This window comes from Monodon monoceros, unplaced genomic scaffold, assembly GCF_005190385.1.
Source record: "Monodon monoceros isolate NGI ecotype Baffin Bay Population unplaced genomic scaffold, NGI_Narwhal_1 Super_Scaffold_13, whole genome shotgun sequence".
In the NCBI taxonomy this organism is placed as follows: Eukaryota; Metazoa; Chordata; class Mammalia; order Artiodactyla; family Monodontidae; genus Monodon; species Monodon monoceros.
In genome coordinates, this window is record NW_021703769.1 from 27753479 (window position 1) to 27779602 (window position 26124).

Below are 26124 nucleotides of genomic sequence, written 5' to 3' on the forward strand. Positions count from 1 at the left end.
TTCATTAAATACTACTAAGGAATACAGGCACCATGTTCTACACACATGTGCTTATGAGTAAGCGAGGGCCATTGGCCAAAATCTGGCTTGCAGCTCACTGGGAGAAGAAACTGACAAAGGCCCATGTATTTGAATGTAATCTAGAAATAACCATTGAAAATATTCTTTCACCTAAGGTATGTTATTCATTAAAATTATAGTATGTATTTGCTATGACTTATGGAGAGGAAAGGAATTAAAATACATTATATCATGAAATATATTTCCAAGGAAGCTTTACTTCTTAAATGGTCTTCTCTTTTTTATTTCCTATAGCATTTATTTTCTGGACATAAACATATATTGATTTCTGTTGGTAATTAACTCTTATATGTTTATCATAAATTGATTGGATCCTGAAGGATAGAGGCCATGTTTTATACATATTTTGTGATTGTTTCTTATTCCCTAACAAAATATTGTATACACAGTAGGTATCAAATGAGTATTTCTTAGAAAAATAATGGGTGAATCAATAGGAGAGTAGAAAGAAAGGAGGATTGAGTATAAATCAAAATATATATGAAGTCACTTCATAAGCAAGGTACTATGTTCATTATAAAACACTATAACAAGCTATTAGAATTTGCATTAAAATATCATTTTAATATTTTTATAGGTTAAGTAGTTTTCTTCTTGAGAGAAGGATGAATTATAATTGAAAATTTACCATGTGTCAGGCACTGGGCTAGACTTTATGTATGTTCTTTAGTTTACTTAATCTTCACAATAACCCTGTGAGATAGGCTTCTTTTAGCCTCAGTGAAGTGTGGTAATTAAGAGCATGAACTTCTGAGTTGGTCAAATTTAAATTTAATTCCTCCTCTATCACTTAATAGTTTTGTTACTTTGGGCATGCTGCTTATCATGTCTGAGTCTCAGTTTTTGCTTCTGTAAATAGAGGTTGTTGTCCAAATTAAATAAATTAGTGTATGAAAAGCTCTTAGGACAATGCCTGGCACAAAATAAGTATATAATAAATTGTAGCTATTATTAATAAATTGAAGTTCAGGAAGGTTAAATGACTCAGCCTCAGCAACTGAGCCAAGGCTTGACCCCAAGTCTGCCCGACTGCAAAGGTTATATACTTCCCATAAAACCAATAATAGCATACTTCACTTAAATGCCACATTAGATTATCTTCACTGAATAAAAAAGTTAATCATTTTACAAGGTGAGGTAAAAGTTAAGTGATTCACCTTAAATAAGAATACAAAATGTCTGCTTTTTAAAGAGAAGACATTCTTATTATTTTATAATTTTCAAAGAACAGAGTTTATGAATCTAATTTTTAATATTCTAATACTTTAAAAAATTTTTGAAAGGTGAAAATTGCACTTCGAACTTCAGGACACCTTCTTTTGGGAATTGTTCGAATCTATAATAGGAAGGCAAAGTATCTTTTGGCAGATTGCAGTGAAGCATTGCTTAAAATGAAGATGACATTTTGCCCAGGTATACATGCAATATTGATCTGTCTCACTCATCTTTGTTCCCTTTTGCATTTTTATTTTGGGTGGGCTCTTTTAATTGGCAGCACTCTGTAGTTCCAGTGTGAGTATGGTGAATGTAAACTTCCTTCTGACTGAATCTAAGTTTCCATGGTTAAGAACAAATTACATTATTTTCCTTGCTCTTTTCCTGTGTTTGCAGGAAAAGGTTATGCTTTCAAAAACTTGGAATGTTGCTGCATATTTACACAAGAAATATACTTAATGCTACCACACTTGTGTAAGAAACTCTGATATTCAGTTTTAATGGGTCACTTGGTTTGCCATATCTATTTTTGCCTTCATGAGATAAATTAGAAATAGTGTGATTGACAAAACCTAGATATCAGTAATTGTCATTGTTTTCACAATTCTCAAGACTCTAAGTACAATAGCATGCTATTTATGAAATATTATAGAAAATCTTTAGGCATTCCAAAGTGCTAGAGATTTACATGTGTCATAAATAGAACGCTTTCAAATTTTTATTTTAGTTTTAAGACTTTAGTCATTTTCCACCTTGTATTATGTTTATCTAGGTACAGACCTTGCCTCTCACACTAGTCTGCAAGCTCCTTGAAGGCAACATCTTTGTCATACTTATTTCTGAATCTCTTATAGTGCTTGTCTCAGTGCCTTGCACATACTGTTCCCTCAGTTAATATGGGTGAATCAGGATGGACAAGTTTTTTTTCTTTATTTAAAATATCTGTAGAATCTCTTAGTAGATTTTATAATTATATCAAATATGGTTCAGTGAAATAAATTTGTTCATTATTTCACTTATATATTCCATAAATATTTATTGATCTCATACTTTGTGTGAAACACTATGTTAGGCTCTGGGATACAAGGACAAACAAGACAAATAAGGTCCCTTTGAGCCTGGTGAGAAAATCAGATAATGAAAAAGATTTTCTAAAAAAATTATTATAATAATTATAGATTGTGCTATGAAGGAATATAAAAATAGTACTACTACAGAAAATAAGAGAGAAGTATATTTTAGTTAGGCTAATTGGGAAAAGCCTTTCTGAGAGGATAGAATTTAAGCTCAGACTTGAAGAATGAGAAGTATCCAGCCATGTAAGAAGTCCATGAGGGAATAGCATTCCGGGCAGAGGGAACTGCAAGAGCAAAGGTCTTGAGGTGGTAAAGTGCTTGACTCATTCAGAGAGCAAAAAGACCAGTACGGTTGGAGTAGAGTGAGTACGGGAAGGTGTTGTTAGATGATGCCTACAGGTTTTGTAGGGATACAGGGCCCTGATTAGAAATTTGGATTTTATTTAAGTGCACTAGGGAAGTCCCTGAGTCATTTTACCTATGGGGGTGATCTGATATAATTGCATATTTAAAATATCACTCTGGCTGTTTTGTAGAGAATAGACTGAAGAGGAGCAGGAGTGGATATAGGGAAACCAGTTAGGAGACTAAACAGTTAGTCCAGTGAGAGAAAGTAGAGATTTAGTTGGAAGTTGATTTTATATAGCATCATGGCTTATTGAATGTGGTATTTTATCCTTTTCAGGACTGGTTGACCTTCCAAAAGAGAATCTCGAAGCAGCTTACAATGCGATCACATTGACAGAAGAATTTCATGATTTTGATCCCCAAAATATGAAGTAAATTATTTTATTTTCCTTCAATTTGATTTTCCTGATATTTTGTTGTTTTACATTTTCAGATTTCATGAATGCAGATGGAACATAGTTAACAACTGAAATACACATGCAGTTGACAAAGACTTAAATTTAGTGTGAAAGTTCAAAGTAGAAAACCAAAAATGTATCATTATATTTGCTGAATGTAGTTTGCAATATTGACAGTATATTCATTCATTCGATATTTGTTGGGTGCCTGCCATATGCCAAGCACTGTTCTAGGCACTGAGGAGATAGCCCCTGGCCACATGAATCTTATATTTTAGTTGGGGGAGACAGGTAATAAACAAACAAGTAAATATATAGTATGCTAGGAGATGATCAGCATTATGAAGAGAAATAGAAAATAAAATAATAGAGAGATCAGAAAAGGCTTTTCTAATAAGGTCCAAACAGAAATCTAAAGGAAATGAAGGAACAAATCATTCAGTAATGTGGGGAAGAATGTTCCATGTAAAGCAAATGGAAAGGCTCTAAGGCAGAGCATGTTGGACCTATTCAAAGAACAGCAAGGAGGCAAGTGAGACTGGAGTGGAGTAAATGAAGGGCCCAGTGGTAGGAGATGAGGTCAGAGAAGTAGCTGGGGTACAGATGATGGAGGGTGTCGTAGGCTGTAATGAGGACTTTTCTTTTAGTCAGATTGGGAGCGCAGGAGGGTTTTGAACAGGAAAGTGACTGGATCTGACTTGACTTCAACATGCTTCCTCTGGCTACATACTATAAGGGTGAAAGGAAGGAAGCAGAGAACCTATGAGAAGATTATTGCAGTAAGAAGTCCAGACAAGAGATGATAGTCTCTGTGATCAGTTCTCAGTCTTCATTTTATCAAGGTGGCAGCAGTCAAGTTATGGATATATTTTGAAGGCAGAGCTGACAGAGAAAGAGACAAGTGAAGGTTGACTATATGATTTTGGGCATGAGAATGGAGTTACCAGTTTAATGAGATTAGGATAACTAGAGCATGGCAAGTTTAAAGAGGGCAAGGTAAAGGAAGTAAATTAGGTTTTGGATATAGGTTTTGAGATGACTGTTACACATCCGAGGGGAGTAGGTAGGTAGTTGAATATCTGGGTCTGAAATTCAGGAAAGATGTTTGATGGGATATATAAATTTGAGAGTTGTGAGTATGTAGATGGAACTTCAACCATGAGTCATAAGAAATCCCTGAGGGAATGAGTGTAGATTTGAGAGAGAGAGAGGTCTGAGGACTGAATGTTGGGTCATTCCTAATAGTTAATAATCTGGGAGATGAGGAAGAACTAATAAAGGAGATGGAAAAGGAACAGCCAGTGAGGTAGGAAGAAAATCAAGAGACAGTAGTATTGCAGAGGCCACGAAGAGAATGTGTTCCATGAGGAAGGGAGTGAACATCAATTTCAAATGCTGTTGGGTATGGTAAGTAAGATAAGGACTGAGAATTGCCCATTGGATTTGACAACCTGGAGATCATAGTTCATTATATCATATGTATAATGAACTAGTGTTTGTAAGGAATACTATTGAGAAAATAAAATTCTCCTTTGTTTTTATAATAAAACATGTTTTTGTTTAAGGTGTTTGTTTTTCAGTATACTGCAAAATCATTGTGTTCTGTTCACATGCTTTCCTCAATCTTATATTTCTCCATAGTGCTATTGATGTTTCAGAACACTTTACTCAGAACCAAAGCAAACCAGAAGAAATCACACTTAGAGAAGATTATGGCAATGATCTACTTTTCCACACTGGGAGCTTTGGTGAGAATATTTGAGAAATTCAAATTGCAAGTCATAATCAATTATATTTGCATTTTTGTATTAAAACAATGCCAAGGCTATTTCTATGCCAGTAGAAATATCTTTAGAATGAATGAGTTTTTTGATGTATAAATGTAACCCCCCAATAAGTTTATTCTTGCCTTTTTCTACTGTAGGTGTCAATGCCAAGACTCAGGCTTAGCCTATGCTTCCCTTCTCAGTGTACAACCGTTTATTAAATATCTACTATATGTCAGGTGCTATCACAGCCATGGGCAATACAAAGTTTAAAGAAGCATTTCCTGCTCTCAAGGAGCTTCAGGCTGGGAGAGAGACATATAAATAAACAGTTGCTGTAGTTAACATATACACAAGGTTTTACACAAGTGCTGCATACAGAGACTTCAAAATATATTTCCTCTAAATATATATCAATAACAGATTTTAAAATAGCTTGGGAGTGAGGAGGAAATACACACTAAATACACATTGATTGGGAAATAGAAACTGTTGAATGTATTTTAGAATTAAAGCTATATGGTGTAATTTAACTATATAGTATTTGTTCTTTTTTACGGCGTTTACCACTCTCTGATTTGTATCATGATATTTATTGTATTGGTCTGTTTTGTTCTGAAAGCTCCATGAGGGTAAGATCTGTGTCACATTCATCTTTGACTTTCTTATAGTGCCCAAAGCAGTGAGCATAGGAGAAGGCTGGCCTAAATTTGTCTTAGGTGGAGGAGGGTGATCAAGCATCAGTAATGCTTGAGCTACCTCGTAACCTCCACTTCTCATCCTGACTCTCCTTCCATAACTCTTATAATCTATAGCTGTGTTTCTCAAATGATTTGTGGTGAAGGACCAGTTTTATAATTTTTGTCAATTTCCTATCTGTCATGGAATGACACTTTTGTAAAATATAATAAAAATTAATTACTAGAAAAATTTAAAAACTTACTTAAACATCAACATGTAAGCCTCAAGTTTTTGTTATTAGATCCAACATGTATTAAATTACTCTGCGACGTTATATTAAAACTTTGTGAACATTTACCTCTAATTTGTGTATTTACTCTGTTGTGGACCAACACCGTCTACAGACCCTACTTTGAGTAGCACGCATCTCTTACTGGCTGTTACCCCAAACCTTGAAATATAACACATTGGTAAAAAGTTAATCATATTTCCTACTGCCCAAGATATTCTTTACACATTTCCCTGTAAATGCTACTGCTCTTCTTCAGCCCTGCAACTTTAGGATCACTTTTAACTATGCTTTCTATAAGCTTCATACCAGTGCTAATTAAAAAAAAAAAAGGAAATGTCTCAGGTATTCTTTCTGTTTCCCTAGCCACCAGTACTAAATATATATATATATTTAGTTCACCGGTACTAAAGTGCTGAAGTGCTGTATACCCTCCTACACAGTTTCTTCCAGGCCCCACGTTTTATACAGCTCTGCAAGAGGAATTGTCCTTAAATTCCATTTTTTTTCCACATCACATTTCTCTTCTTAAGTGCCTTGGGTCCCTATAACTTACTGATAGATACTCCTGCCTCTCCTCAAGGCTCTCTACCAATTTATCACCATCTTTATTAACTTTGTTTTACCTTAATATAGACTTTTTGCTCTAGTCAAGCAAATGTCTTACCAGTCAACCGATACAATTTAGTTGTTCTCAGTTCTGTCTACTACAATTCAAGAAGGTGGGGAGAACATGTCCTGAGTAGACTGACAGACCTGGGTTTGAATCTGGGCTTCCTCTGTTGATTTGCTGTGTGATATTGGGCAGATCACCTAGCTTCTCTGAGCCTTACTGCCCTATATGTAAAATCGGGATGTTACTAGCAACATCACAGTTATTTCCCTTATTCTCTCCTTTAGTACTCTCTACCAATAAGGGATTTTCTCTCCTTCAAAAATTAGTTCAAACCTAATGTCCTCTAAGAAATATTTAATGTTAATCCATCCTATTCTGGATTATAGTATAAGAGTGAAAGCAAAGATTATTTCTTTAATTTTTTGGTGTACTCTCAGGTTCTCATGATGTTCAGTGCTCAGAATATACTGTCTGTTCATAAATGTTATTATCTTATTGACCAAGAATGATTTTTCTTTTGGGAGCTATCAAGGTTCACCTGGAAGATGTGAACAATATCTTTAGTTCTTTTGAAAAAGTTAATCTTTTCTATTGAGCAAATCTTTAGTCCAATACAATGAAGGTTGCCTTTTTTAGCTCTTTCTTTCTAGAAGATGTAGGCCTGTAGAAAAATTTCCAGTGAGTGATACTTCATGAGTTTCTTTACTGACTAGCAGTGACGTGGGTTGCTAGAGGAAGGAGAGGACCAACCTCTGACCTCTGGGATTTCAGACTTCTAGACTCTGACCTCTGGCGTTTCAGACTTCTGGACCCAAAGATTCAAACCCAAGGAAGGGAAAGAATATGCATGTACTGACAGCCAACCTGGAAGCAGGCAGTTTGAAGCAGGGAGTTCATTTTATCTGCTGCTGTCAGTGTCTTAGGAGTTTTCTCTCATTAGTCTCCATTTTGCTAGAATTCTAACACCGTTACTAAGACGATCTTTGCTGCCTTCAGATCCTGGCTCTATCATTTATTAGGGTGTGACTGTGTGCAAGTTACGAAACCTTTCTGTGGATGTTTCCTTGTCTGTACAATGAGGATTATAATAGTATCCTCTACTACATAATACAATGCACACAGTAACCACTCAGTTTATGTTAGCTGACCAGGTTTTATCTTTTTTACTGCTGTATCCAACCCCTAGCATATTGCCTAATACCTAGTCATTCAATAAATATCTATTGAACAAATGTTATAAGCCCATTGTTTAATATTTTACCTACCTTTCCATTACTTAGAAGGCAGACATACTCCTTATTTTCCAATCCCTCCTTATGGACAAACAACTCAAGCAACTGTCCATGAAATAATACTCAATCAAGTGGGATATGACCCACCTAAGGTAGAAGAAATCATTCGACTGCCAATAATAACCTTCTGGGAAGTATTAAACTGTACCACCACTAAAAACTCTATCCTGATATTTTGGAAATTTTTGTTATTGTATTGGAAAAAGTGTTAGACTAGAAATCCAGTCTCCACTGATTAGCAGAATGACTTGAATAATTCAAATATTTTTTTTTCTTTTTTCTTTTTTAAATTTAAGTATAATTTACCATGTTGTGCTGATCTATACTGTATAGTAAAGTGACTCAGTTTTACACATATATACATTCTTTTTTTAATATTCTTTTCCATTATGGTTTATCCCAGGAGATTGGATATAGTTTCCTGTGCTATACAGTAGGACCTTGTTGTTTATCTACCAACCCCAAATTTCCAGTCCGTCTGTCTGCCTCCTCCGCTCTCCCTTGGCAACCACAAGTCTGATCTCTATGTCTTTGAGTCTGTTTCTGCTTTGTAGACAGGTTCATTTGTGCCATAATTAGGTTCCACATATAAGTGATATCATATGGTATTTGTTTTTTTCTCTCTGACTTACTTCACATAGTATGATAATCTCTAGGTCCATCCATGTTGCTGCAAATGGCATTATTTTGTTCTTTTTTATGGCTGAGTAGTATTCCATTGTGTATATATATATACTACATCTTCTTTATTCATCTGTTGATGGCCATTTAGGTTGTTTCCATGTTTTGGCTATTGTGAATAGTGCTGCTATGAACATAGGGGTGCATGTATCTTTTTGAATTATAGTTTTGTCCAGGTATATGCCCAAGAGTGGGATTGCTGGATCATATGGTAATTCTATTTTTAGTTTTCTGAGGAACCTCCATACTGTTTTCCATAGTGGCTGCACCAGCTTACATTCCCACCAACAGTGCAAGAGGATTCCCTTTTCTCCACACTCTCTCCAGCATTTATTATTCGTAGACTTGTTAATGATGGCCATTCTGACCGGTGTGAGGTGGTACCTCATTGTAGTTTTGATTTGCATTTATCTAATAATTAGTGATGTTAAGCATTTTTTCATATGCCTACTGGCCATCTGTATGTCTTTGAATAATTCAAATAAATTTTTAGCTCTCACTTTTCTCATTGTAAAATGAAAAGAGCTATTCAAAATGATATCTAAATTCTAGCTTCTAACCCTAAAATTCTGTGTTTCTATGACTAACTCAATATTAATTATATGTATTTATTTAGAGGAGGAACCTGAAATTCTCAGAAGACATAGCTTCTTTGATGACAACATATTGCTAAATTCCAGTGGTCCTGTTGAACATAGTTCTGGAAGCCTCATTGGAGAAATATTTCTGTTCTGTGACAGTGGAGATGGATTTGGAGATGAAGGAGCTGCAGGAGAAATATTTGGTATACTATCTGGTCACATAGAAATTGGATATTTGTTTCAGTCAAATTACATAACATACTGGAAGTTTTATTCCATCAAACTAAAATTTCAGATATGCTTCTGGGTCATATAGGTCAACACATTTTTTTACACAAGTTTTCAAAGTCTATGGTATATTTAAAAATTTAGGCTAGTTCCAAGTAAATAGCTATCTGTTTAAACACATTTATCATATAAGTTCTTGTTTTTATTTTTACAAATTTCTAGTCTTTAGAGGGGAAGAAGTGAGGTAAATATATTCCTCACAAAATACACTAGATTGTATACTAGAAAACATTGTTTTCTTTAGCAGAAATTGTGGGACAGCTATTCTAAAGTATCTGTCCAGCATTTTATATTATTATTTTATATTATTATTTTATATTTATATTATTATATTATTTTAAAGTCATCATAGAAATAGGATAGAGAAAACTTGGAAATCGAAATGCACTTAATTTTAAAGATACTAACTATTATATATCAAATCTTTTTTTTAAATTCTCTAGTTTACAGTAAAAGGCTGGTTATGGCAAACTTTTTGAAATTTGAAAACTACGAAAAATAGTGGCTCTACCTTAGATCTCTACCAAAGGAGTATGAAAACTTTTACTTCTTAATTTGAAATCTAAACATGGCTTTGTAACAAGGCTACTATCTTGGTAGTTTAGTAAATATTTCCTGAAATAAACGTTTATAAATAGACTTTTAATAAAGGAAAGGAAATTAAATATATAAAATTCTACGTCATACTGCATAAAATGTGGTAGTCTATATAACCAGTCAAATCTAATTAAGCAGGGTTCACTCATTTTTGTATCCCATCACAACTCCTTGTATGCAATACTGTCAAGTGTTTAGTGAACAAATGACAGATTCAACTCTGTATAACCAAAGTGTTTATTGTGTTTTCAAGACAATCTATTGCAAGATGATCAGAATATCCTGTTAGAAGACATGCATTTAAATAGAGAAATTTCCATGCTCCCTGAGCCTCCCGATACTATAGTGGGTATGTTGTTTCTTTTCTGTAGAATGTGAACAGATACTAATATTCAAATTAAGCCTCAAAACTTATGGGTTTAAGTAGCAGTATAGTATCGTGAAAGATAATAAAGAGTGTTGTCCCTCAAACTCTTAGTCTGACTTTAGATAATATAGGATAGAAAACTAAGTTCTGGGAAAAGTACAATGATGGGTATTTAATCGGGATTGGGTTTATTTGTTATGAGAGCACATTTAAATACTCTGCCAAAATACCCTGCTTTTGAATCATTAAAATAATATATGTTACATAGTAAAAGCATCATTAATGTTTGACACTAACATGGTTATTAATTATTAATATCACATTAATATTAATATAGCTTGACAATCTATATATAATTTGATAGAAATTATAAATTTGGGGATATTTTCTACTTGAAATTGATGTGAAAGTACCTCAGATGATTTGAAGTCTTGTAGTCTGATTTTTCTTAAGAATTAAAAGAATGATTAGCCCCATTTTGATGTTTCACTCTTTTTGATGTTACATTTGCTTTCTAACACAGTAGTAGAAATTTTAAATGTAAAAAGAGGCAATAAAAATTTAGTTATGTGTGGTTCTTTATGGGTCAACTAATCATTAACAGAACACAAATCTTTTAGCAGACATATTGCCAAATTTATGTCAATCATTTATTATGGTTCCTATCTCTGTTTTCACTTCTGATGTGACTGTAGCCCAGCCTTAGATGTGACAGGTGCAAAAGAGGGTGATACTACTTGACTCACCTGAACACTGCAGGCCCCAGACTGTATAATCTCTGAGTCTCTCCAGCTCTATTAAATACATGATTCTAAGAATTCAGATGTGGCTCCAGTTAGCAATATAAATCTACAGTTAGTTTATCTTTCACTTTAATTCTCATACAGTCCTCTAGTTTGCAACATAACCATTATTTTTTTTAATAAATCCTTTTATGGCAATGTTGATTAGTAGAACCAGATAATCCTGAGTGTGTATGTCCACCTGAAAATGAAAAAATGGATGAAAGCACATTATCAAATGAAGAGGAAGGATTTACCCTTGAGCCAATTGATACTTCAGGTCAGAGTCATTCATGTTTTTATGTTTAGTTTTGATGCACTACTATCTTATTTACCCTGAGATATTTTAATAATTCTTAAAATATTATAGGAGGTAGTCAATCTAGTAATAACATTCATAATACAATAAGGGAAAGGTGTGAAGAAAATTTGGGATGGTCCTTTCATTATATTCAGTCCTGGTCAAACCATCTATCCAGCTTGGGAAATTGGAAAATGTAAAACAGAGTTCAGTTCCAATAGTTATCAAGCCATTATTCTGGGCACAGAAATGAAGACATAGTTCCTGCTTTTAAGAAGCTTACAGTCTGATCAGGAGATAAATAAGCATGCAATATAAAATAAGACAGAGTAAAAGGGTCAGAATAGAGGCACTGAATATGAATCTAATATATAACTAGATCTTTTAAGAATATCCTAATTTTAAGTAGTATAATTGATATTTCAGTTTATAAACTCAGGCATGCAAAGAATAAAGCATTCAACGTTTTCTTTGCGAAATTCAACTCTGAGCCTCTATCCCACTTGGTTGGCAAGAAATGCAATCTGCAAACCTCCCCTATTTGCCCTGAGCCATGTATAGTATCAAAGTTTGGGGGAGGGGTACAGCAGGTGGAAGGGAACCTCTGGTCATCAGCCACACCACCATGTGATACCCAGTGTCCCAGCCTACATAACCTCTGGAGTCATCACACAGCCAGCCCCTTTGGAATCTTGTCCTAGTCCCAAGATTTTACTGAGGCACATCAGCAAGCAAGTTCCTTTGGCTCCATCTGATCTCAGGTCTCCACCCATTCCAGAAAATCTAACTGCCCCCCACTCCCCTTTTGCATCTTTACTAAGGAAAAGCTTGACTTCTACTTTCTACCCGGCCAAATTAGTTAAAGGAGCAAAATCCCATGGCCCTAACTACCTACTAGGAATTTGTATATGAATTTCAATGGGGGAGGGAAAAATACACTGGACAAATACAAATTAATGTTTTAAAAAGTTATCCTGTTAGGTAGATATTTTAAGGAACTTTAGGACTGAGTGACTTCCCTCTCAATATACTCTCTGCTCCACATTCCTCAGTTGTCCATTTAGTATATCAACAGGGTGCCTGCCTCCTAAGCACTTTACAAAATGTGTTAACCCTTGGCTGCTGAGACACACTAGCTGTGCAAAAACCATATAAAACATACTTTTCAGTAGAGAGAAGGGGATTTTCTTCCCAAGTCAACTCTGTAGGTTGTATTGTGGTAGACATTTCTTAGATATGCAATGCCTAGAATATCATTATACAAAGTTGTACAACCTATCACATTTGTATGTATTTATTATATTTAGACATTGCTGAAAAAAGAAAAGGCAAAAAGAGGAAACTGCTCATAGATCCAGTCAAGGAGATCAGTAGCAAAATTATGCATAGACAGCTTACTTCCTTTACGGACACACTCATGGTTTTGGAACTTGCACCTCCTACCCAAAGGTTGATGATGTGGAAGCAGAGGGGAGGAGCAGACACACTTCTGTCAACTGCTGCCCAGGATCTGACTCATGCTGAACTGAAAATGGTAATAGTTTCTATTCTTTTACATGGGTGCAATGTTTGGTGATAAATAAATGCATATTTATATTCATATATACAACAGAATTTAAACTTGTGAAAAAATACCCCCTTTTGAATTAATTTGCTGGATGTGTGTGCATGAATAATAGTTTTAACTTTTTAGCATATATGCTTGTATTTTGTTGAATTGCTTTACTTGTACAAAAGTGAGAAACAAAAATGTATATTTTTACAGTTGTTTACAAAATGCTTTGTGTCCTCTGGCTTTAAACTTGGAAGAAAATTGATGCAGAAGGAGTCAGTAAGGGAAGAAATGGGAAGCGAAAACATAGTAGGTGAGACATCCTGATTCTGTTGGTGTTGAGGGGAATGTTGTATAAACAAAACTTTGATTTTACATTTCAAAATTAAGATGGGATTCAATTCCATATTCCCAAGTATAAATGCTCTTAGAAGAGTACTTGAACTTAAAAGAAATTGTTAGATCAGCCTTGCATTCTTCTATGTGGATTAATTTTTGTCCAACAAACTACCTTAAAAAGATGAAGTATATATACTATGTGGACTATTCTTAATCTCACTCTTTCCCACCTCCCCCACCCGCAAAGGGAGTACTCACAAGCCTTCAACAAAGAAAATTTTATATCTCGTAGGATAATGTTTCACTTTAAGACAACTAACATGAAAAATCACTTAGTGATAAGAATAGCATTTAAACAATACAGTTAACCTGAGGTATAGATATATCTATCCCCCTAGAGGATACATGAAATTTTAATAATATTAATAATGAATTATTATTGTGACTATTATAAAGGAATAATAAAGCTAACTTATGTGGTGAGTGAACCTCTGCTTACTGAAGGCATTAAAATCTGCTGAACAATATACTAAGATGGGCTAGGTATATCCATGTTGTCTTGTGAGTTAAATGTGTGGGAACGAGAGTGGAGGAGATAGGTGGTGGAACATGGGGAGTAGAGGTGATAAAGAGGCAGATGAAGGAAAATGGAAGATAAATATGTGAGACTTCGGGTGCTATAAGAAAGTTTGCGCACGCTTAAATTCTTGGATTTTAAGTTGTCTGTCAGAAGTTTTCTTTTGTAACAACCATATCCCAATTTTAAGTTTGAAAGATATGTTAGTGAAATCTTTTTTACTTCCTTAATAATTCAGAGACCTCCATGATGGAAGAGCCAAATTCCCTGCAAGAGTTAAGTCGGTCCAAAACTTGGAAGGAAGCGACTGATGGATCTAAGTGTAGCTCTTGTGAGGATACCAATAAAAATATTAACTCTGATGTAAGTTAACCAAAGAGAGTAATAAAAATATTATTATCTTCCTGTCACATACAGTGAAGGAACATTGAGACTCTGGTATATTGTCTTATATTTATAGTTTATATTTCATCTTACGTTATTCTATAACTTCTTTAGTATGTAGCAGTACTACAGGGTAAAACATAATTTACATCTGCAGAACAGTATTTTCTAGAAGTTTAGGATAGTAAATCACAAGATAAGTAGTTTCATACTGAAAGAGTATTTTTCATGGTACACTGAATAAATTATTATACCTGAATCTGGTTATATGCTGAGGTCTCACATTCAATATGTCATGGAATCCTTTAGAACTCTAGAAAATACACCTAAGCTTTGCTTCTGATCATAAGTTCACCCTTCCTAACTCTAAAAATAATATGTGTTAGACCCACCAATTATCTTAGCCTGAAAGACTAAAGATCCATGACCAAAAAAATTTTTTTAAATTTTTACTTGAAGACATAATTTTTATTTGAAAAACAGTTATTAAAAAAATGCAGGGGCTTCCCTGGTGGCGCAGTGGTTGAGAGTCCGCCTGCCGATGCAGGGGACACGGGTTCATGCCCCGGTCCGGGAAGATCCCACATGCCGCAGGGCGGCTAGGCCCGTGAGCCATGGCCGCTGAGCCTGCGCGTCCAGAGCCTGTGCTCCGCAACGGGAGAGGCCACAACACTGAGAGGCCCGCGTACCGCAAAAAAAAAAAAAAAAAAAAGTAGTTGGAAAAAGTGTGCTGTAAAATATTTTCCCAATGTCACTTTACTGACTGTACAAGTGTAAATATTATACCACACCAGATAAAAAGAAAACAGTGCTTTTCTGGTTTGTTCCATCATCACTGTATTTTGATAACCACTCAGGGAATTGAGAGTCAATCCACATTGAAACTGAATGCCCTTGGAAGGAAAGACAATTTCATAATACATTAAAACAGAATGTGTTTTAATTTGATCATATACTGGATATTGAGATACTGGGTTGCCAGTACTACTCTCTTCCTTATTTGGATTCAGACATTTCTTAGAATGCACCTACTGAAATTATGATTAGGCAAATTTGTTTACTTTATTATTTTTTAACATAGTGACAAAATTTTGGTGCTTGCAGTGAAGGAAAGATTGTTGCACTACTTCTTTTGAACCTTTTACTCCTTTACCCTATACTTATGCTTTAACCTTCAATTTCATTCTTATTCTGCTTCCAAAAATGGTGAACAGATATGAAATATAGTCAGTAATGGAAGCACAGTCAATTTAAATGGACAGAAAAATATTGATTCTGATAATCATTTTCAAATCTTTCAAAAATTCAAACAATTTTTTGTAAAATAACTGCACAATTGAGAGTATCTAAAATGTAGAATATTCATAGAAATTAAAAGGGAAAAAACATGATAGGGCTCCACAAACATGTATATTAAAGAATAAAATGCAACCTCATACTCATGAAAATTTTTAAAAGCTAAAATGAAAAATCAAGTAAGCTATGTTGTGGGAAGCTTCTAACTTAATCACAACCACAGATAACAGCTGGGGAATGAAGCTTGGAGACAGGCTGAAGATGAGAAAGGGGCCAACAGCTTCCATAGCAATGAGAAAAGAGAGTGCTGATGAATGGAGAATTTCTCTTTTTCCGTCTTCCTTTTTGTCTTCGTTCCCCTTCCAGAGGACACAGTTTTTCTTCCCTCTTGCTAGTGGCAACTCCAGCAGCAGTGGCAAGAATCCTGTCATGGCCTTAGGTAGGGATATTAATATCCCTTCCGCCACTCTCATTCCCTCTGCTTACAGTTCTTCTTCCTCTGCCACCTGGTTCTGGCATGAGAATAGAGGTAGGGGACTGGGGCAAAGACAAACTGCTTCATAGAAAGTGGTCTCAGCTGTGCAGCAGCAGAGACTTTTGATATGACATCTGTAGTGTTGAGGGAAATAGGAAGGGAAAAGATACGTAGCAAGGAGGGCAGAACATGCAAGTTCTTCATTGTGGGAGGCATAGAGAAAACAGAATATTTAAGTCAGGGATTGCCTATTTGGGATATTTCAGAAATAATATTTTGAGAATGCAGGTAGTATTTTAAATTACTTTTAGAAATGAGCATCCATGTGATTAAAGCATTTAATAAAATGAGATTGTTCCTGTGATGACTACTACTACTGTGATAACTTACCTATATTTCCCTAATTTGCTTTAGCAGGATATTGCTGAAATGGTACCTTCAGCTGCTGAGGAATCATCTTTACTGAATGCCATCTTAGCACAAGAAATTGAAAATTGTCCAATTGAATTGGTAAATAGATGTATAGTCTTAATAATGTTATTTAAAACTTTGTTCCTCAATAGTTAACACCTTATTTACCTAAAAATTGTTTTTAGCTGTCACGTTACTCTCTAAAATTACAATTTAAATTTGTGTTCTTAACAAAGATGTGTATGAGTAGCTTGATAAAACGTATTCAGAATTCCTTTGATCTTTTATTCTTTAATTTATTTTGAAACTTTAAGTAATTTTAAAGAAATGTATGGAATTTTTATACTTATCACAGGTAGTCATGGGTTTAAAATGTTGAGAATCATTGTTTTAAATTATTCTTATAACATCTGTAAAGAAGCAGAGCTGTATTATGGCTATGTCCTAGGGCATTTGAAATTTCATTTTATTTAAAGAAAAATGTATGGGCATTATTTCCCAAAACAATGACTCACGGTCTATACCAAGACCTTGGCTGATATAGACCAAGGTCTGACTCAAGACTTCTAGAGATCAGAAAAAGGGAATGGTATGCACAGAGGACCACAAGTCAGTAGCAAAGCCAGAGCTAACATGTGACTCACCTGACTCCATATAGATTACTGTCTTATTTCTCTAGTCCTTGTCCCATAGTGCTGAAGGCATTTTTAACATTGTAATGAATTTTAACAAAAGTTTCTTAAATAATATCAAAACACTTACTAATGCCTAATGTTAGTTTGTTTTTAAATAAATTATCTTTACAATGAGTTCCAAGACTATTAAATTGTTTTTTTCATATGACTGACTTCTCTGGATAATCTAAGACAGAATAAATACATGATATTTTTACCTGAAACATCCAAACAACTGAGCCAGAAGAGAGTTGAGTCACTTTCACCTTTCTCTTTGCTTCTAGACACAGGTTATTTTCATACATGGTCAAGAAAACCACAACACAGCACAAGTTCAGCTGTTTTAATAATCCACAGGGCTTTCCACACAATGGACTCAGCTGTAGGTGTCCAGATAGATCAAGTGGACAGGCTTCAGCAAAATGCACAGACTATTTTTTTCTGAGCCTTTTCCTGATTTGTTTAGTTGTACAATATAGGTGAAGCTGCAGTCTCATGGATCTTTAACAAAGAGTTGGGCCATTGCTTTTTACATTTGAAAAATACATTTGTGTATTTAACAATAAAATAAACATTAGTAATTGGGTGAACTAGTTTGTCCCAGAATAAACCAGAAAGAAATAAACATAAATTTTACCTGGAGGAATTCAGAAAACTCTTCAGAATAAAATTGACCATGTTTTCAGATCACTATCTTTGGAATGTAAGAAAGGATGCTGTATAGGCAGAACCAGGAAGCCAGTACAGCTGGCAAGAATGGGAACTTGGCAGTCCCCTTAGCCTCAAAAGATTTAAAATATCATACAGGATATTCTGAAGCTCTCTGAAATCATCTCGGAGTTCATGAAATTGAATGCAATTTTAAGAAGTGTCTGGGCTCCAGAGGTATACACGAAAACTTGACAAACAGTGGAGCTGTGATAAGGGTGACACAGAAGCTGTTAGGTTTCATGGTCAGAGATAGCATTGGGAAAATTATAAAGTAGGTCAGATCTGTGCCACATGCCTCCCCCAACCCTTTGTAGTCTTGCTTTTTTATCAGACTCATCAGCACCTTTCCTATGCCCAGTTCTGTTCTCAGCTTATAAGGTGTTAGCTGGTAAGGGCTTAGAATGAGTTCCTGTGAAGGGATTTCAGCTCTACAATTTTTAAATATTAAGGTGTTTCTGAAAGTGGCTAAAAGCTGAAAAGATTGAATCTATTCAAATAACATGAAAGGCCGTGGGTTGATCTTTTTCGGACAAGGCACCCTTGAAACTCGTAAGATTCCTAACCCAATTGTACATACTAAACATCACTTATTGTTACAGCTTTTATATCACCAGATAAATTCATATAAAGGCCTTTACAAGGTAGTTCTTCTATAGCTTTTTGTTTACTCCTGTCATCTGAGTTCAGATTGACCAGAGCTGGGACAGTCCTAGCCAAAAGTGGTCATCTTTACTTTTAAAAGTAAGTGCACAATGCCTGGGATGCATCACCAATAGAGATGGCAGAATCTCCAACTCTGGAACCCCTTGTCAGAAGATAGCCTGGGAGTATAAATATAATCCTGTAAAGACTGAGCTATATTTGTATGTTAGTCATATTCTCTCAATTATCAGACTATAAGCTCCTTATTTGGCAGGACCCAGTGTTACAGTTGTGTTTCTTGCGGCAGCTAACACTATGGCTGGCAAATAGTAAACATTCAGTAAAATTTGGTTAAATGAAATATTATATCAATTATTCAAACAGGAGTCATTGGGGAATGAACAAAATATTGAGGTGGAGAGATGGAATCGAAGAATACTTCAGATGTTAAATAGCTTGCGGGTAAGACTTAGTAGGGTTTGTCAACCCTATTTTTATTTTTAAAAATAAGTAAAATGTTGAGTTCAACCTTCTAAATATTAATAAAAATAAAACAATTTTCATTGTGTTTTTGTTGAGGCCAAATTACACTAGAGTGAAATTATTTTTAAGCTGTATACCCGAGCCTAAATGTGAGTTTGCTTTTAGTGCCTACATGTTCTAATCAATTCTTACCCATTTTCATGTCCCTAGACTTCTATTCCATGTCCAATTCTTGTGTTTAGCAGCCTGTTAACTAATTCTCAATGTGAAACTAAATTTATAACAGTTTAAGAATGAAACAGATAATTTTAAAATTTAACTTATATTTTTATCAAAATAATACATGTATATAATTTTGAAAGTTCAGTAGTACTATGCTTAAGGCTGAAAGGGAAACACACAAGTCTTTTGTCCCGCCCCTACTTATTCCTAAGTTCTGCTTACCAGAGGAAACTATATAAACTGTTTCTTTTAGTATTTATATCTATGTTTCTAATTACATGTTCTTACTGCTCTTTCCTAATATTTCAGCTTTATATTTTATCTGTTGACTTCTTTCAGAAGAAAATGAAAATTTAGCTTAGTTATATCTCCCCCACCCCAGTGTATTTTCAGCACAGTATTCAGTGCTTACAATGTTATAACTAGAATAGTCACGATGCAGGTTTGATTGTGACACAGAGCCAAAATGTCAGTGGCTTAAAAAGCTGGAAGTTTATTTCTCTGTCAGGTAGAGTACTATCTGGTATGGCAGCTATGTTCACAAAGTTGTCAGAGGCCCAGGTTCCCTTTATCTCATTTTCTTTATTCTTGGGATCCAAAATGGCTAACTATCCACCATGTCTGCATTCCAATCAGCAGCAAAGTTTCCTTTAAGGGTATATCCCGGAAATTGTATGTATCACTTTTCACGTTTAACTGACCAGCACTTAATCACCTTGCCACATCTCGCTGGGAAATGTAGTCCTTATCTGGCAACCATGGGACCAGCTAATAATTCTATTACTATGGAGGAAGAGGAAAATGGATATTAAGGGACAACCATCAGTTGCCACCACTATGTAAAAATTAGTTTAAATTGAGGCTTCATAAGCATAATTACATTTCTTGCCAACTTTATGGGTTTTTTATTTTGGCGTTAATCTTTACCTCATTTTTCACATTTGCTTAGTATCTATATACCCATCCTTAATTCTTTTTCAAAACTCTCTGACAATAAAATAAAACCCCTTTTAGTATGGTCAAATACATCAATTAATTCATCAGTTCCTTTCTTTTTCCTTGAAAATATCCTTCCCAGAGCTCATCCTCCTCTTGTTCTAATCTAGACTAGTTGCTCTCTAGGTCTGCTCCACAGTTTTTGTCTTGGGACATTCCTTTACCATAACATGGGAATTCCTTTGTCTCTTTCCTATGTTAGTCCCTCTATTTTTGATGATTTGATCTTTATCTTGAATTTTTTTGGTGGTTAACATCCTCTCATAATTTCCTGAGACAAAGAGTGCATAGGAGGTCAACTAATCTATGACAAAGGAGGCAAGGATATACAGTGGAGAAAAGACAGTCTCTTCAATAAGTGCTGCTGGGAAAACTGGACAGCTAAATGTAAAAGAATGAGATCAGAACACTCCCTAACACCATACACAAGAATATACTCCAAATGGATTAAAGACCTAAATGTAAGACTGGACGCTATAAAACTCTTAGAGGAAAACATAGGAAGAACACTCTTTGACATAAATCACAGCAAGATCTTTTTTGACCCACCTCCTAGAGTAATGAAAATAAAAACAAAAATAAACAAATGGGACCTAATGAAACTTCAAAGCTTTTGCACAGAAAAGGAAACTATAAACAAGACGAAAAGGCAACCCTCCAAATGGAAGAAAATATTTGCAAATGAACCAATGGACAAAGGATTAATTTCCAAAATATATAAACAGCTCCTGCAGCTCAATATTAAAAAAACAAACAACCCAATCCAAAAATGGGCAGAAAACCTAAGTAGACATTTCTCCAAAGAAGACATACAGATGGCCAAGAAGCACATGAAAAGCTGCTCAACATCACTAATTATTAGAGAAATGCAAATAAAAACTACAATGAGGTATCACCTCACACCGGTTAGAATGGGCATCATCAGGGCTTTCCTGGTGGCGCAGTGGTTGAGAGTCCGCCTGCCGATGCAGGGGACACGGGTTCGTGCCCCAGTCCGGGAAGATCCCACATGTCGCGGAGCGGCTGGGCCCGTGAGCCATGGCCGCTGAGCCTGCGCGTTCGGAGCCTGTGCTCCGCAACGGGAGAGGCCACAACAGTGAGAGGCCCGCGTATCGCAAAAAAAAAAAAAAAAAAAAAAGAATGGGCATCATCAGAAAATCTACAAACAACAAATGCTGGAGAGGGTGTGGAGGAAAGGGAACCCTCATGCACTGTTGGTGGGAATGTAAATTGATACAGCCACTATGGAGAACAGTATGGAAACTAAAAATAGTATTACCATATGACCCAGTAATCCCAGTACTGGGCATATACCCAGAGAAATCCATAATTCAAAAAGACACATGCACCCCAGTGTTCACTGCAGCACTATTTACAATAGCCAGGACATGGCAGCAACCTAAACGCCCATCGACAGACTAATGGATAAAGAAGACGTGGTACATACATACCATGGAATATTACTCAGCTATAAAAAGGAACGAAATTGGGTCATTTGTACAGACGTGGATGGACCTAGAGACTGTCATACAGAGTGAAGTAAGTGAGAAAGAGAAAAACAAATATCGTATATTAACGCATATATGTGGAACCTAGAAAAATGGTACAGATGAACTGGTTTGCAGGGCAGGAATAGAGACACAGATGTAAAGAACAAACATGGACACCAAGGGGGGAAAGTGGCGGGGGGGGGGGGGGTGGGGGGGGGGGGGCGGGTGGTGGTATGAATTGGGAGATTGGGATTGACATGTATACACTAATATGTATAAAATAGATAACAAGAACCTGCTGTATAAAAAATAAACAAATTAAATTAAATTAAAAAAAAAAAAGAGGGCTTCCCTGGTGGCACAGTGGTTAAGAATCCGCCTGCCAATTCAGGGCACATGGGTTCGAGCCCTGGTCCAGGAAGATCCCACATGCCGCGGAGCCAAGAAGTCCATGTGCCGCAACTACTGAGCCTGCGTGCCACAACTACTGAAGCCCATGCGCCTAGAGCCTGTGCTCTGCAACAAGAGAAGCCACCACAGTGAGAAGCCTGCACCCCACAACGAAGAGTAGCCCCTGCTCACCGCAACTAGAGAAAGCCTGTGCACAGCAACGAAGACCCAACACAGCTATAAATAAAAATTAAATTAATTAATTAATCTAAAAAAAAAGAGCTCATAAGAGATAGAGGCCCTACATACAAGTCTGAAAATGTCTTTATTTTACCTTTAACTTTATTGGGTGTATCTGAACATAGTTTGAAAATAATAACTCTCAGATCTTGAAGGCTTTGCAACATTTCTAGGCATCTGTGTTGTTATTGAAAAGTCAGATGCTGCTTGGTTGGTGGTCTTTTGTAGGTGACCTTTATTTTCTCTCTGGAAGCTTTTACATCTTTTCTTTATCCCCAGTGGCCTGAAATTTCATGATGATGTGCTCTGGTATGGGTCTTTTTCATTTATTGTGCTAAACATGTAATAGATTCTTTATTCTGAGAGTTCATGTTCTTGCATTGGAAATTGTTTTGGATTTCCTCCCTGTTAATCTAGTCTCCTTTTCTGCACTACCTATGCGTCAGATGTTGGATCTCCTGAATTGCACCTTTACTTTTTTTTTTTTTTTTTTTTGCGGTACGCGGGCCTCTCATTGTTGCGGCTTCTCCCGTTGCGGAGCACAGGCTCCGGAAGCGCAGGCTCAGCGGCCATGGCTCACGGGCCCAGCTGCTCCGTGGCATGTGGGATCCTCCCGGACCGGGGCACGAACCCGTGTCCCCTGCATCGGCAGGTGGACTCTCAACCACCGCGCCACCAGGGAAGCCCCTTAGTGATTCTCTTGAATGCGTTCTTTTCTGCTCTTGAATGTTAGAAATTTTATCCAAATGTCTCTTAGATCTCATTTTTTTTTTAAGAGTGAGACACCAAAAAGCTGATTGGAGGTTAGATAAGCATGGATGGGGCTTGTAGACTTGTGGTCTTTATAGTGAGATAATTGGGTGGTGCCCCCCCAATACACACACACACACACACGTCATTATCTATAGGATTTTTTTCCTTGGAATGTTCACTTTCCCAGCTTAATCTTCAGATCTACTGCCTAGGAGATATAAGCATGATGCCCGTGGTTCAGGAACCAAAGGGAGTAAGGGAGAGGCTGCAGTCTCACTGTTTAGACATTAGAATTTCCCATATTCCCCCAGTCTGTAACACTTCTCCTCCACCATCCACAGTGCCTATTATTCCAAGTCTAGAACCTCACTGGTTGATATCTCCAGAAAGACAACTTCCTGCTTCCTGCTAGGTATGGGAGTAGTGGTCTTAAGGTTCTGTGAGGTGGTAGAGTAGACCTGAGGATCTAACTGTTTCCAAGTAACCTTTTAAGGAACTCTCATGTTTTTAGCTTCACCCCTCATTTCCAGCTTATGACATCCTGCTGCCTACAATTCCTGAGCTTTTCCTAGGTTTTGTTTCACTTTGGGGTTTTGTCTTTTGTTTTATTCAAGTGTGTTTATAGGAATGGTATCCCTCTCATCTTGATTCAGGATGCTTTTAGAGCTGCTTCTGTCTGAAGGAGCATCCTTCTGTAAGCCTTGCTTTTATTCCTGTAGGCTGGCGAGAACAAGGAGCAACCAACACACAAAATTACTGTTTGTGCATTGCTAGAGGTGGTAGTGATTTTATGGCATCCTGGGTATTTCATAACCATGGAGTAGGAATTGGGGTTCTGGACCAGGTGCTTCTTCTCATGTTTCCTCTTCTCTTTTGGAGACGGATGAAGGAGATCCTTTGCAAGAGGCACATACTCATGGGGAGGCTGTCACTGCTGGAAATGCTTTTTTTTTTTTTTATTATTTTACAGTTTTCATGTTTTATTGTACTTAACTTAAATTCCACCATTAAATACTGAGCAGAAGTATATGCTGGCCTTATGTCCACATTTTTGACATGTAAAGATAAACGGACGGATGGCCTTAAGGATGTGATATATTAGAGGTTGTAGAATATATTAAATAATTAGAGAATCTGGGGGTAATAACATTCTGTCTATATACATTTACACATTTAGTGGCACAAGTAAACTCTATAGGGACAGGAAGACAGATGTAAAGCTTTGGGTTGCAATTAGAGGAAAAGCCCATTCAGGACTGAACTGAGAGGTCCTTTCTTGCTGACAGAATCTCCCCTTGACTTCAGACTTTAGACAAACTAAGTAGTTTTTTTGTTCAGTATACAAAAACCACTGAATTGTACAAAATCCCTATTAGTCATGAGAAGCAGTAGCAACAAGATAGATTAAGGAATTGGCTCAAGCCAATTCAGATTGTAGGGTCTGGCCAGTCAGAAGTGAGCAGGGCTGGCTGGAGGCTGAAAATCCAATTGCATGTTGCAGTTCAGGTCTGGGATCTATAGATTAGAACAGCCAGCAAGAAACTCAGTCTAGAGGCAGAATGGTTGGTGCATTCCTCAAAAATCCTTGTTCTCCAAATAAGTTCCTAAAAGACTTTCCTCAAACAGGGTCAAATTTCTGTATCTCAAGTTGGCTTGCTTTTTGCTGGCTTTCCTCTCTGCTGGCATGTAGGGTTCGGCTTTCTCTAAGTCTGATAGTCTTCCACTTTGTATTTCTCTCCTTCCTTTATTCCTTTACCTTCATTTTAAAGGAGTTTCTGGAGGAAACAGAATAATCCTCTCAGGGTGTTTTTCAAAAGGATTCCTGGAATTGAGAAGGCTGTCCCTGCTCTCTCCCTGGGGAAAAAGCCACCTGATCTGCATTTTGTCTCCTCAAGAGGGGGGGATAAATGAAGGCTTGGCATGCCATCTCTGAAAGGTTGCTGACACTGGGCTGCTCCTTTGGTTGAGATAAAGTATGATAAATTATTTAACTTATTGATTTGTTAAGTGTTATGGACTGGCAAAAAAAAACAAAACAAAACAGAACAGAACAGAAAAACCCTTGTATATGTTATTTAAAAAAAAAAATGCTTCACAGCTATCAAATTAGTACAATACTCACAGGGATACTGACCAGTATTCACCACAGTATTTCTAACTAAAAAACAATACTCCTGTTCTAGAAATCTGATTCCAGGTACGTAGTCTAATTAAATACTTTATTGTACCTCAGTTTTTTCTAGTAGATTCACAGGTGTCCTATAGTGAATCCAACATCTTTTTAATCTGTGCAAAGAAACTGGGAGATGTATTTAGTCATATTCCCCTGCCATTAAATTTACCACTAGAGTTGTTTAGTCACCCCCATCCTGCAGTACCTTTAAAGAAAACAAGCCTGATAGGCTGATAATTTTCATTGATTTTGAAGATTCCCAAGGTCCTGTGGACTTTTTTCTGCCTGCAAGTCTAAATTAATTTGCACTTTCTCCAGGAGCCATTTATGTTAACATCAATTTTTTAAAAGACCTAACATTTGTACAACACATTAGAAATTTGTGTAATACTTTAGAGTTCTTTTGCATGTATTTTCTCAATGAACCAAGCTGTGCTCAATGACCTATGATGTTTTTTATGTTTCCTAATGAGTCATTTGCATTTCTCCATTTAAGAATTTCACAGTCACTTATCAAAAATATCAATATTTTGTTGTTCATTATGCATCCACAGCCTGCTTTATTTCTAATCATCTTGTTTCCCTTTCCTTTCTTCTTTTATAATTGTTTTCCCAGGAATCCAACAAGATGGGAATGCAGTACTTTAGTCTGATGAAGCTCTGCAGAAATAATGACCGAAAACAAGCTGCAGCCAAATTTTATAGCTTTCTTGTCCTAAAAAAACAGCGGGCTATTGAGCTGAGGCAGAGTGCTCCCTATGCAGATATTATAGCTACAGAGGGACCAATGTTCCATAAAATGTGAAGGAAACCCAGAACATGCAGATTTATGTCACCATTGGAATTTCTTTATAGATTGTTCAGTTTAATGTCAAAGCTGTCTGGAAGCAGCTGAAG

At 36.2% G+C, this 26124-nt stretch overlaps 1 protein-coding gene and 1 pseudogene across 1 annotated transcript; one reads left to right on the forward strand and one right to left on the reverse strand.

Annotated features, from left to right (window-relative positions):
* On the forward strand, nt 1-26076 carry RAD21L1 (RAD21 cohesin complex component like 1). Its single transcript, XM_029221380.1, has 13 exons — nt 1-176; nt 1365-1494; nt 3058-3151; nt 4820-4926; nt 9120-9287; nt 10223-10318; nt 11288-11398; nt 12727-12953; nt 13185-13284; nt 14126-14250; nt 16457-16552; nt 18865-18942; nt 25844-26076. Exons 1-13 carry the CDS (start codon nt 33-35, stop codon nt 26030-26032), a joined length of 1665 nt encoding a protein of 554 aa, XP_029077213.1. The 5' UTR covers nt 1-32; the 3' UTR covers nt 26033-26076.
* Nucleotides 23715-24816, reverse strand: LOC114893867 (annotated as a pseudogene).
* Nucleotides 26077-26124: the final 48 nt, after the last annotated feature.

Excerpts from the sequence above, each read along its gene's own strand:
- RAD21L1 (XM_029221380.1), top strand. The coding sequence starts at position 33 with ATGTTCTACACACATGTGCTTATGAGTAAGCGAGGGCCATTGGCCAAA. Across the intron at positions 177-1,364 it reads AAAATATTCTTTCACCTAAG|GTGAAAATTGCACTTCGAAC; the intron begins GTATGTTATTCA and ends AATTTTTGAAAG. Across the intron at positions 12,954-13,184 it reads CTCATGCTGAACTGAAAATG|TTGTTTACAAAATGCTTTGT; the intron begins GTAATAGTTTCT and ends ATATTTTTACAG.